Consider the following 13937-nt stretch of genomic DNA (forward strand, 5'->3'; position numbering starts at 1 on the left):
TTAGTTAAATTGCACATAATTCATGTAATTTAATGCACATGCCGAGATCAAACACCACTGAGTAAAAAGTGTGTTAGGGAAATGAGCTGCAAAAACAATGGAAAGGCATAGATGTCATGTCAAGGAAAGTAACTTTGTCCAGAACAAGCTCAAGGGCAACCACAACTTTGTTCACAGAGGTTTCCAATTAACTGGAAGGAATTGGAAACCTTTAATTGAAACTTGGAAATAAAAGGGCTTCACAGTTTGGCGAATTCTTAAAGTGATTGTTGAGCATGGATTTTTATTTTTACGGCTAATTTGAATCGTTGTAGTGTGGCGTTTGTGGCTGGGTTGGCTGAGGCTGCACACCTGCTGTGCGTTAAGCAATCAATGTGCACAGGTTAACCCAGCCAACCCCACACACTCCAGAGACCGTGGCAGCCGGAAACACTTGTAACATTTTGAAGTACACCGGTTTAAACATCATCACCCTGTGTCCTGGTCATAAGGGGAGCCCAGTAAAAGCCTGATAGGTGGGGTGTGGCAGCCACGGTGCCATGCCGTAATTCCGATGCCTCATTGTTCCGACGTCTCAGTGGTCCGAAATATTTCCCATTAGATCGACATGCCACTATGCCGCTCTCTCTCTCTCTCTCTCTCTCTCTCTCTCTCTCTCTCTCTCTCTCTCTCTCTCTCTCTCTCTCTCTCTCTCTCTCTCTCTCTCTCTCTCTCTCTCTCTCTCTCTCTCTCTCTCTCTCTCTCTCTCTCTCTCTCTCTCTCTCTCTCTCTCTCTCTCTCTCTCGGCCATTCGGACCAATGGGTTCCGTTTTCGTAACATTGAACCGTCGGCATAGTAGCATGTCGATCCAATGGGAAATATTTTGAACCATTGAGCCGTCGGAACAATGAGGTGTCGGAATTACGGGCAGGCCCCGCAGCCACTTAGGAGTTGTGTAGCAACGGACAGTAACACACAGTTAATTAATTGTATTAGGTATTCACTGAGTATCGGTGGATACCTATTGTTTTACTTAATTGTTTCTCATATATCATGTTTGTGTTTCCATCTCATTAATTGCTTCCGTTGCACATTTTACTAAAGAGTACTAAATCAGACAGGGAGACAGTGCACACACAATAATGAAATCTGTTGTAGGGCTCGTTCTTTTTTAATTTTACCCATGAAATGATTGATTGTCGCTCTATGTTGCACCTTATGTTCTTGGGAAACGCTATTTCATTTCACTGTATACTGTGTATATGGCTGAAATGACAATAAATTATCTTGAATCTTGAATCTTGAAAGTCCCAGACTTATTTTCTTTACTGTAACCAAGACATGAATGAGATCGGGTGTATACAGATTTCTCCCCTGTTTATCCTACTTCTCAAATATTGATGAAATCAATATCTAAATTCAAAAAAACCTTTCTTAAAGAGGTAACTACTAATACGTCTCTTTTTCATGTCTTTATTGCTCCTAAGGGAGGAGGAGTGGGAGAAGTAGCTCAGATGTTAATGATCACAAAATAATGCAAAAATGCTGAAACATGCAGAAGCACACCAACACCTCAACACTAAATCCGCAACGTCTTTCCCCCAAGACTTAATTGATGTAAACACACACAGCGATCAATAATTGGTGCCCTTTCTGTAGACGCAGCGATGTTAAGTAATGCATATGCACGAACACACACACACACACACACACACACACACACACACACACACACACTCACAGATTTATATACGTTTCAAAACACTCACAGACATAAACACATGGGTCTATGCTACCACTATGCTACCATTATGTGTAGTGCTCGATCTGGACACAATACACACACACACACACACACACACACAGACACAAACACAGACACAGACACACACACACACACACACACACACACACACACACACACACACACACACACACACACACACACACACACACCAAGGTGGCCCCACTGTGAAGTTAGTGACTCGGGCGGAGCGTCCAACCATTAAAGCACTTTCTCTAATAGAGGTTACACATCAGTGGAAGGACAGTATCAGGAGAGGGTCTACTCTGCACCCCCTACCACCACCACCACCACCCCTGCCTCAGGCCTGCGTCTGCTGCAGGCTTATTCTGTGTTCCCCTGGATCAGTTGGCTCCTTCACATGAGGGGGTGGTGGAAGGAGAGGGGGGGGGTAGAGTCCCAGACAAAGGAACAAGGCTCACACATATGAAACACACACACACACACACACATGCACACACAGGAGCAGATGTTTCATAGGGAGCGTTGGTGCACGGTAGTGAGAGCGAGGGACAGAAACTGCATTCACAAGATAGGAGACGCAGGGAAGAAGGCTCCATAGAGCTCTGGAGATAAAGACTTGTGAACCGCGTCTGGGGGTGGTTGTGTAAAAACAAACCGCGGTACTCTTGAGAATCCTCGTCCAGACTGTAGGTTTCCGCTGTCCTGTATAGATTCTCCAAACAAATAGGATATTGATATTTAGTCTGAGGGGGGTGGGGGGTTGGTCTAAATTCAGACGTCCATTTACAAGGTCCAGGCTTTGAATGATGTGTTATTGTATGTGTATTGGTTTAGTTGTGATATTATCTGCGATGGCCTGATTATTAATGCATTTGATTTGGTCCAGATGGACAAATAGGCGAGTGGGAATGCATTTCTCCATCAGCATGGAATTCATTGTGAGCTCCAATAAGAGGACAGTTAAGTACTTTGCTTGAATAGCCAAGAATAAAAACTAAACTAAACAACCAACTGCTGTTTCGCTGTTACATTTGCATCTAGTCATTTATCACACGATGTTATCCAGAGCTGCTTATGAGGGATGCTGAGGTCGATCAGAGCAGTTTTAATTGGAGTCACTACAAACATTAATACAATCCGAGAGCAAAGCTGCTGTTTGAATCATTAGTGATGGACAAGTACATAATAACAATTAAAAGGAAAGGAAATACAAATAAAAGAACAAGAATCTTGCTACCACAGCTTTATCTGTCTGACACATCTATAGAGTGGTGTGCGTGCGTGCGTGTGTGTGTGTGTGTGTGTATACGTGTGTGCGTGCTTGTGTGCCTGTACGTCTGCATGTACAGAGGAATGTTGTGTGTATGTACATGCCCGTGACCGCGTGAGCGTCAAACTGTTGGTTTTAGCAGGTGTGCAATTCTCCCCAACCATGAGTGTTCCTCCTCCCTTGGCCTACGACCCCCGTCTGCAATCGGTTCCCCGCATCGCTTCGTATCTCCGGGCCGTTCCGCAGGAGACTGCTTCAGCCCTGAACGCAATGTATAATCTGGACTTAAATCCATTTGTTCCCACAGAAGGAGATAAATTGTCTGTGTGCGTGTGCGTGTGCGTGTGCGTGCGTGCGTGCGTGCGTGCGTGCGTGTCTGTAATAGTAGCCCTTTGTGATGTGCTATGCAGAGTCCTTCAGTGTTTGAGAATAGGCCAGTACCCGACAGCTTATTACATCGAAATAAGTGTACATTGTGTGAAAATTGGGGACCTGACACCTTCCAGGTGAACATCCGTTCCTACTTTTCCCTTGATGGCACTCATGGACCATTGTCATCGTGAGGACTGTCGATCAAATGCAGAAAGTGTTTGCTAAAAATAGACAGCAGACCTTAGACCTGTTATGGAATGTAAACAAAATGAAGGGAAAAAAAAATGCATTGTGGGTTCTTACATTTTACCTTGCTGTAGACACATAACTTTGTTTCACCCCATACTTTGAGAAATCCTTGACTGTTATACAATGAGATCTGTTTCAGATTTGTCAGTAATATAGCTGCCCGAATACTTTTTTTTCAAGCTTTGAATAATCAGTACATTTTCCGAAGGGAATATCAGGATATTCATTCTTGATAAATCCAGGCCTACGGCTGCAATCATCCCGTGAAGTATTTCCAAAAAAAGACTTAGAAATAAATCCAGGTTGACTGAGGTAGCGCAACGGGCTTCTATGATAAGATCACCTCTGTCTCACACTTTGCCCAATCCCTCTATCTATATGTAGCCCTTTGCCAGCCTTCCTTATTCTCAGGTCTCTTGGAAAGAATCAAAAGCAAAGCTACCAAAGTACTTGAGAGCTGAATGATTAATTGCCAAACAGCTCATTCCTCTTTAGTCACTTGGTAGAGAGTGTCTTTAGACAAATTATTGGATAAGTATGCATTTCAGTTGGTGTAATAAGTAAGTGATGATCCTTATTCAGCAGCACAGTGAATAAAAGTCATGTAGCATAACAACTCTCTTAAAATGATGATGTAAAAATGGGTGCACTCGATGAGGATCATTGAATCATTTCGTTTTTGTTAATATATGTGTGTATGTGCATGTGCGTGTGCGCATGTGTGTGTGTGTGTGTGTGTGTGTGTGTGTGTGTGTGTGTGTGTGTGTGTGTGTGTGTGTGTGTGTGTGTGTGTGTGCGGAGAGGAGAGAGAGGATCGCTTAAGGACCCATGAGGTGCCACTTGAGAGGGACACACAAATCATTGTGATAGTCACGAAGAGCGGGTACTAAAGTTGTGTTGTATTTGTCTGAAACCTGTTAGGCCCAGAGCACACAACCGTGTCATGGGGCTGCACCAGAATAATGTTTTTAAATTTCCTGATGGACTCGAGTGCCATCGAAAGCGAATGGAAAAATACAGCCCTTTGAACCGTTGAAAGTAATAGGATTCTATTCCCTTTTCAGGCCACGCTTCAAACATGAACCCAGTGCATAAGCATAACGCCTTATGCAAGGTAGTGCTGATCATGTTCTTGAATGTACTTCTCCTATTTCACCCAGGCAGGCTTGACCATGTGGGCATGTGTGCTCATTTGTGTACACGTGAATAACAGACAGAGAAGGGTTCAAGAGGTTAGAAGGATGAATGGCCTAGTCAGTCGGACAGAAACGAATTGAATTAGGTGATCCCATAAAAAAACGGCAGGTTGTGCTTCGTTGCCTTAAAGCAAAAATACTCAGAACAAGATCCAGCAGCCTCTGGATTATTGAGATCATTGAATGAGTCCTTCATTACAGTGGAGTGCACTGCGGGCAACCGTGGACATACACACTGCTTCAGTAGAATGCTAGCACAGTGATAGAGTGGGTTAGCTTGGGCTTTTGCGTATAAACACAACGCTAATGCAACACATAAGACATTCTAAAATTATATTAGACTATGATGAATTACATCTGATTTAATAAATCACCTCTAAGCTGTTATGGACCCTATATTTGACACTTCACAAAGAAATCCAACCATAAAGCTGTGTGTATTCCTCACAAACAAGAATGCTAACAGTACTGCTACCTCTCCAGCTCCATGTCGGCCTCTGATTGAGCACGGCATTGCTTCAGACTGGCTGCCGGCATTTATTTTAAGACTCATCCCGCTGACAGCTGAGCTGAAACGCTGAGAGGCCTATCAACAGGATGTGCAGAAAAGGCCAGCCTGGAAAGGTGGCATGGGGGCGCATCATTTCCACAACAAAGTTCAGCAAAGTCGTCTTGGTCGAATTTGATCAACAGCCACGTTTAGCATTGACTAAACATCGTCATCACTCACCGCATGCCCCATCTCACAGCCACAGGGTTATTTAATCATCCTTAAGTTAATTATGCCTCATCTCTAACGACCGTCAACAACCACCTGTCTGGTCAGAATGAATGGCACCGTTGAGCAAACAATTACAAACGTATAGAGTAGGCCACGAGAACAAATGAACTCACAATTACGCCCAAACAAATGAGTCCAGGCCAGCGCTCACAATAAATATTTCTATAAACTGATAAAAGCGTAATTTGTTTTCATCACGATGATGATTCATGGTTTGGCTTATCCTCTCATGCCGCGTGCCCCACACAACCCCTGATTTATTCATGACTCAAATTTGATATGTGCTAGTGGGCGCCGATCGACTTTCAATGGAGGTTATTTTTTTCAAAAGCGTTGGACGAGAACTCCCAACAAAAAAAAGCCTGTATTGATCGCTGGGCTTCGAGGAACGCGGCCCGGCTCGCGTTAAGGTGTGTTATCGTCATCAGCGCGTTCAGCAGCTCAGCCATTTTGGCCCGCTGGGCTGGAAGTGAATAATCTGAAGTATAGATCGCATCTACAGCCAAACTGGTTAAACTCTCACAGAGCAGTGTCTGTGTAAACCATAATTCCGAGATTCCTTTTGGATTTTTTGTTTATTTTGGAAGGAAGATTCCCTCGAGATTTGTGTATTTGTGTGATTTGTGTTTAAGTAAATTATTGCACTCCACTCTTTGGTTATAAAAGCTCCTCTTTTTGTGCTCTGGCTCCACTGCGGTAGAATTGAACAGTATTTGGTTCCACATCTGTGCACCTGACAAACTCTCTCTCTCTCACACACACAAAAGCCTGCAAACGCACACACAGATTTGTCTTATCTCCAATGCTTCCACTAGGCTCTTCCAACGTGATGGATGGCTGTAATGAGAGACCATCTAGTCTTGGCGTTATGTGTGTGTGTGTGTGTGTGTGTGTGTGTGTGTGTGTGTGTGTGTGTGTGTGTGTGTGTGTGTGTGTGTGTGTGTGTGTGTGTGTGTGTGTGTGTGTGTGTGTGTGTGTAGCACCTCTTCAGAGGGGGCTTCTGCTCTTTCACATTTTAATGGCAGGAGAGCTGAGGAGCTTTTAGCGGCTCCACCAAAAACGAAAAAATGGCACCGGCCAGGGCGAAGAGATAAAGAGATAGATGGATTGGGATAGAGCGAACGAGAGCGAGAGCAGTAGAAGGGGAATACAGCATAAGAGAGAGAGAGAGTGTGGGAGAGACAGAGACAGAAAGAGGGAAGAGAGAGGAAGATTAAGATTGAGGGCGAAAGGGGAGAGAGATTGAGCGAGAGAGAGAGAGAGAGAGAGAGAGAGAGAGAGAGAGAGAGAGAGAGAGAGAGGTCTGTTTGATAGAGAAATATATGTACTAAAAGTCCACCAAGAGGCCAGATACAGGGGGGGAAGAGGAGGAATGGTGCAGGGGGGGCAGGGATGGGGTTCAGAGAACTCGCGAAGGGGGGTTGGGGGGTAGTGCGGGGTGAGTAGGGGGCTCAGTGAATGGCGACCAGTGTCCAACACCCGTGAAAGAAGACTCTCTCTCTCTCTCTCTCTCTCTCTCTCTCTCTCTCTCTCTCTCTCTCTCTCTCTCTCTCTCTCTCTCTCTCTCTCTCTCTCTCTCTCTCTCTCTCTCTCTACCTCTACCTCTACCTCTACCTCTCTTTCTCAAAATCCAGGGTGCAATATTATGTGAATTGGGGGGGGGTTGGTTGCAGAGGTGGCTGCTTCGCTGAGTGTGTGTGTGTGTGTGTGTGTGTGTGTGTGTGTGTGTGTGTGCGTGTGCGTGTGTGTGTGTGTGTGTGTGTGCGTTCATAGACAAGATTTTATAGACAAGTGATCTTTTCACTTCTAACATTTAGCTGAAAACCCAGACAATGCCATTGACCCAGAACTGGTGGTGCAGATGTGTGTGTGTGTGTGTGTGTGTGTGTGTGTGTGTGTGTGTGTGTGTGTGTGTGTGTGTGTGTGTGTGTGTGTGTGTGTGTGTGTGTGTGTGTGTGTGTGTGTGTGTGTGTGTGTGTGCCCGAGAGAGGTGTGCACATGTATTTGTAGTCAAATAACAAAAGTCCTCCAAATAGAAACCCATCTCGAAACGTGTGACATCCTGTAGCTACATCATCTGGCAGGATTCTGGTTGCAAACCGATCCAACTCAATCCAAAACACAGATCTACGCCTCATACATTTTGCTTCCACACATCCCCTCGCCGTTCGCCGACTCCCACCCAAACACTGACCACCGCACGTGTTTTATTAAAGCCTGTTCTAACATTAGCCCACTGATCTCCAGAGAACACCCATCCCTTGCTTAAACACATTCCCATGTTCCTGTTGACTTAGGCCTTCGTCTGAAAACCGCGCAGATCCCAGCAGGTGGAGGGTATGGGAGGTGGAGAGAGGTAAAGACAGGTGGAGGGGAGGTGGAGGGAGGGGATGACTTGGGTCAGGGGAGACATTAAAGGTTAATGGTGGTTAACGGCGATGGTGAAAAGAGCAAATTAAACCCGACAAGGTTGCTTGTCTCTTACTTTCCCATGCTAGGGGAGAGGAGGAGGCGGCTTGGTGAGGCATGCAGGGGAGCGGTGTTCTGATACGTCGTCGTGTCTCAGTGTGGACACTAGGTGTTCTTCTGAGTCACCTGATTGATTGATTGATTGACAAGACAGATGTCATAAACGGACACGGTGGATGTTTAAATGTGCTCCGAACGTGTCAATGGAAGGCAGGAAGAAACGAGCTATTCTTCACCTATGGTTGTCATCGTCGAGTTGAAAGAATAACACTCAGGCTGGTCAGGTCAGTGCGGATCAGATCATAGCCAACCACAATCATAATAATAATGATCGCGAACAACGCACCGTCACCACCTCTGACCGCCCACGGACAACACCGGGACGGAATAATAAACGCAGACTCCCGATGCTGTCCATTAACCCGGTGACATCACAGCGTCAGCGGCCGCGGCGAGAACAGGAAGAAGAGTCTCACCATTCCGACCCCAGACCCCAAACTCCTCCTCTCTCTCTCTCCCCGGCCTCCTCCCTCTCCCCTCTCCCCCGGCCTTCCCCTCTCCACCGTCCGCCGATGCCTTGAAAATCCCATTATTCCAGATGGATATCTTAATTGCTCCCTGTCTCGCCTGGTTTTCCCCTCCGTTCGGAGCCGCTGAGGGAGGGTGCTACGAGGCGGGTGGTTGTGTATGAGGGCGGAGTGCGGTGGAAGGTGTAGCGTGGAGGGTGGGGGGTTGGTTTGGTCGTGGTCGGGGTAGTGAGTGATTGACACTGAGTGAGAACGATGCTGGGTCTGTTTTTGCTTGACACTATCGACTGTGAAGATCTAATGGACTAAAAAGTTGTGAAAGTTCAACTAGAGAGAAGGAAACCACCCCTCCCCCCCCCCCCCCCCCCCCACCCATGTAGAAAGTCAAAACACCCCAGACCACGTGGTCAGGGAGAGAGTGGTGTCCTGTCCCTGATGTGCACCCTAGATAAGCAGCCTAGGACCACAGTGGGTGATTAGCATGGGTCTACTCCAGTCCATACAGAGATGTAGAACTCATTTCTGCCATACTTCACCAGAATGAGAGGAATGTTTTTTTGCCAGAAGGAACAAGTTCTGGACGGGCCTGACTGCGGCTAAACCGCAAAGCCTCTACAAACCGATATGGAAATATCTTTCTTTTTTTTCCTTCGGCTCCATCCCTCTGTCTAGTAATTCTGAGGCCTGTATTTTATTGGATCTTGATGCAGTCACGTCCAGGGGGAGGGGAGATGTGGTTGGCTGATTGGGTTTGTGATGTGACCAGAAGATAAAAAATCGAACACAGCCAGCAGCAGGATTTGAGAGTCAAGATCTAGAAAAACTGTTAACAATCCCCTGCTGTGGCTTTTCAAATCAGTTGAGATCTTGTTCATTGTCGACCATCCTTCCGCTGCTTACATGAAATCTCCGTGTTGAACATGGATGCGCTGAAATCTGAGCACTTATGGGAACTAAAGGCAGACAGCAATCATCCTTCTGGCTCGTGGAAGCTTCTTAAAGTGCGTCTGTTCTCTGGAATGAAACAAGGGTGTCATCGAGTCCAGCAGAGGTGGGTTGAATGTGTTCCCGCTACGATTTTTCTCAGAACCAAGAGCTCCTACCTGCTCACTGTCACAGAAAAAAAAACTGTTCTGGAAGAAAGCAACAGGAAACAAGCCTTAATGACCTCATCCGGTGTGTGCTTGAGGGTATACGCGTATGTGTATGTGTGAGAGTGTGCGTATATGTATATGTATATGTGTATGTGTAAGAGTGTGCGTATACGTGCCTGCGTGCGTGTGTGCGTGCGTGTGTGTGTGAGTAAGTGAGTGTTTGTACTTTTGTACTGCGGTTAGCGATGGTGCTGGTGAATGATGTAGGCATGGGCGGCGGCTAGAGGGGGTTGATGGGAGTTAGTTGCTCTCTTAAAGCGTTTCCTGAGAAAACAAGAGTCTGGTACGAGGCTTAAAAAGGATGACAGGACGTCGCCCATGGCACCAGGAAGGAAGTGGACGGCAAACAGGAAATTGAAGGAAAGTGACACAACAGAGGGTTTGTTGTTTTTTACACGGTGGGGACTTGTGGCCTTTCTCTGTTTCTCACCTTTGTATTGTTTTTTTGGTTTCCGTCTGTCACTCTCCCCTACCTGGGCTAGTATATCTAAACATTATCTGCTTATCGTCGTGGAGGATAATGGCAGGTAACGACAATGCATCAACATGTACTCCCAAATCATGTCCTGATTGGTATGTGCTTTCGCCCATAAAAGATGAATTAACCAATTTGGCTATATGTTCAATTAGAATTGTCAACAGCTATTTCTCTGTAATTAGGTGAGAGATTGCTTAGATAATCCAGCAGACATTACCCTAATTACATCAAGGGCAGGATAGTTTCTTGGCTAGGGGGAAAAAAAGGTCCAGGATCGATCCCCATTGTCCACAAATTATCTTTAGCAGGCCCGTGCACCAGGGCATAGCTACAGGGGCATAGACCTCTGGCTCTCAAAACATTCAAAAACATTGGTACTTTCTAGTAGTAGCAGTAGTTTTCTTGCTGTCGTTTTCAGGAATGCAAATGCTGTTGTGTAAACACATTGTTCTCAATATATCCAAATCGGTCATTCTTAGAACAGAGAATTCTTGCTCATTAACTATTGAGGGGGGGGGGGGGGGTCCTATTCATTTTCTTGAGCCACTCAAGGTATCCATGCACGGCCCTGATCTGAACCCTTGAGGCAGCTCCTGAATGGCATATCAGAAATCAGTAATGAGTAAAGTAATGATTACAGAAATAATAATAGAACTACATTCTGCCCAAAAAGGTAAGGGAGCTTTTGGACAACACATATTAACTGCTCTGCACGGGTCTGCAACAAATCCGTCTATTTTGTTGGTAGCAAACACAATTGTGGCCGAAAATATAAATTTATTACAGGAAAACAACAAAAAAAGCAGACACACAATTGTTCTCGCAGACCTACCAACTCACTCTCTCTCTCTCTCTCTCTCTCTCTCTCTCTCTCTCTCTCTCTCTCTCTCTCTCTCTCTCTCTCTCTCTCTCTCTCTCTCTCTCTCTCTCTCTCTCTCTCTCTCTCTCTCTCTCTCTCTCTCTCTCTCTCTCTCTCTCTCTCTCTCTCTCTCTCAAAATCTGGGAAACACAAAAGAACATAAAGACACACATACACACACACTTACACATGTATACACTTATACACACACACACAGACACACACTGGTCCTCTGTGCTCCTTTCCTTTGCAACCACATGTGAATGGAAACAGAGCCACAGGTGCTGGAGTGCATAGCCCCCCACCACTGCCCCCTCCCTCCTTGCTCCCTTGGCAGGTGTACTACTCAGTGTAGCTACTACCAGGTCAGGTGTGTGTGTGTGTGTGTGTGTGTGTGTGTGTGTGTGTGTGTGTGTGTGTGTGTGTGTGTGTGTGTGTGTGTGTGTGTGTGTGTGTGTGTGTGTGTGTGTGTGTGTGTGTGTGTGTAACTGATATTTTCACTTCCAAAGTATCTGGAAGCAGATGGTTTAAAGACATTACCAGAAACACCTGTCCAACCCCCCACCCCCGCCACCGCCTCCCCCCCTCCTCCCTCCTCCCCTCCTCCCCCTCCCCTCCTCCCCCCCCCATGGACACACAAGTGGATTTCATTGTTCTGAACTTATTTCCCTATTAATGGTCCCCTGTGTAGCGCTCTCGTGGATGTAAATCAAGCAAGGACGGTCAAACATGGGAAATGGTAGAAAGAACACAAAAGAACGGGTCGAGGAGGGGGAGAAGGGAGCATATGAGAAGAGAGACGAGCACTAGAGAGACGAGAGCACAAGAGACAGGGGAGGAGAGGAGAAGAGAATTAAGGATATGAGAGGCGGGGAGCACATTAGAGATGAGGAGAGAGGAGGAGAGAAGGGGAGTGGAGAGGAGGGGAGCGGAGGAGAGAGGGAAAGTAGTGTATGAGAGAGGAGAGTATGGGAGGGGAAGGGAGAGGAGAGGAGAGGAGAGGATGTAAGAGGAGAGGAGAGGGAGGGGACGGAGGGAGAGGAGAGGAGAGGAGGATTCAATTACATCAGGCAAACAGGCGCACATGAACAAGATTGCACTGTTGGTTACTGCTTTCTTTGCCGAACATACTTTGTTGTTTCAATGTGTGCACATAGATTGATACCATGGTCCGTAGAGTCCTAAGATTCCTGTCGCTTTGGAGGGAATTCTGAATTATTATTAAGAATTACAACCCCTATGTCCGTTAGGCTTTGATGGAAGCCATTTGAATGTACATGTCTGATCAGAACTATTTGAAAGCATATTTCAATTAAAAAAATCCATCAAACATGTTTTCTTCTGTCTACACTGGCCTGCACTAAACTTCAACACACCCTGTTGTTCTCTTGCACCGCACGGAAGACAGAGCCTGACTCTGAAGTAGAAGACTTTTGCAATTGCTTCACCAATGGAGTGACTGCCAAATCAACACATTGAAATCCAGCTACATTTCCCCACTGGCCATGAGCTTCTTGACCCGTGCAAATCAATAAAGGTTTAGTAAGAGACTAAGCCCAAAGAAAAAGACCTGAGACTAATTCTAATTTCACACAAGCACTTGATGAGGACAACGGTAAAACATAGCACAGGTTTATCAAATTAACTCATATATTCAAAGAATAAACAAAGGAAAAACAAATATTGTTCACTGGACCTTATCCATATGACAATATATTGGGGCATCCGGTCTAACCATGTGGAATCTGATGTTTAGCTGTGCAACAATGATTATGTGACAACCAACCATCAGTCAGCCCAGCTGCCCAGCAATCAATCCACCTCTCATCCATCTGTCCATCCATCCATCATTTACCTACCTGGACAAGGGGAAGAAGCGAGAGGGCTATGGCAGCCTTCCAGGCGAGACAGATTAAGTTTGAAGTCTCCATCATTCCCCAGGATATGGTGGTTTAATCACAAGTTTGCCTTCAACCTGTAGGACAGATTATGATTTCAACAATTGGTGTATGTATTGGATGTTCGATAAACGGACATTAAGTCAGCTTTGGAGCATCGACATTACAATTCCCCCGCTGATAACACCTCCTAAAAGAGAACGAACACTGAATATAAAATATATTGTGTTCGCCGTCCCTGTGGTCAAGTTTTAGTTTGAAAATGTAAACCGACAACAGCTACTTAACCATCTCGCTGAACCAAGAATTATGCGCATCATCCGCGTCAAGGGGTGGCACACTTGTGAGATAATCCAACTGAAAATCTTTTTTGGAGCCTACAAATCGCTAAATATAGGCTATCGCGTTTGCTGAACGTGTTTTGTTCAGCTTATTAAATAACCAATTTAACAGGGGCTGCCTGGGCGTTCGGTCACTGCTTCGGGAGAAATAGAAAGGCTTACCTTATGGGAAGTGCAATGCGCTCATTGGGGTGATCCACATCGTTGATTTCTCATCAAGAAAAAAAATAATAATGCTATGCCCCTTGCCACGATTCCCCGGCCGTCCTTTCTATCATGAGATCATGAGGGGAATTTGTCGCTGGGAAAGTGAATTAGTGTGGCCAGCTGTGTGGCGGGCAGACAGGCACGCTGTGAGCGGTGCTCCGGTGAAGTCTCTCCTCTGCTCTGTAGCGCACAGCTCGTCCAGGAGCGATCTGAAGGCGACACAAGTTGGGCGCGTTACGCAGGCAAAAAAAAAAAAAAAAAAAGAGAGACTGCCCTCCCGGTCCTGCACAGTAATCAAAAAAATGAAAAAAAGTTATGTCCAAATCTTTTCCTGGCAATCACCAGGAAAGCCCGGGCGTTATGTTGATGATGATCGTTTCAAATAGGC

General features: G+C 45.8%; 1 protein-coding gene across 1 annotated transcript in view; it reads right to left on the minus strand.

Moving 5' to 3' along the window:
• The window catches only part of adamtsl3 (ADAMTS-like 3), a 139119-nt gene extending 125352 nt beyond the window's left edge, over positions 1-13767 (minus strand). Inside the window, exons 1-2 of the mRNA XM_030377083.1 lie at positions 13505-13767; positions 12963-13078 (exon numbers count right to left, since the gene is read on the minus strand). Coding sequence (XP_030232943.1) covers positions 12963-13037 — 75 coding nt within the window. The 5' untranslated portion in view covers positions 13038-13078; positions 13505-13767. The remainder of the gene's footprint in view (positions 1-12962; positions 13079-13504) is intronic.
• Between the last annotated feature and the right edge of the window lie 170 nt (positions 13768-13937).

This window comes from Gadus morhua, chromosome 14, assembly GCF_902167405.1.
Source record: "Gadus morhua chromosome 14, gadMor3.0, whole genome shotgun sequence".
Taxonomy (NCBI): Eukaryota; Metazoa; Chordata; class Actinopteri; order Gadiformes; family Gadidae; genus Gadus; species Gadus morhua.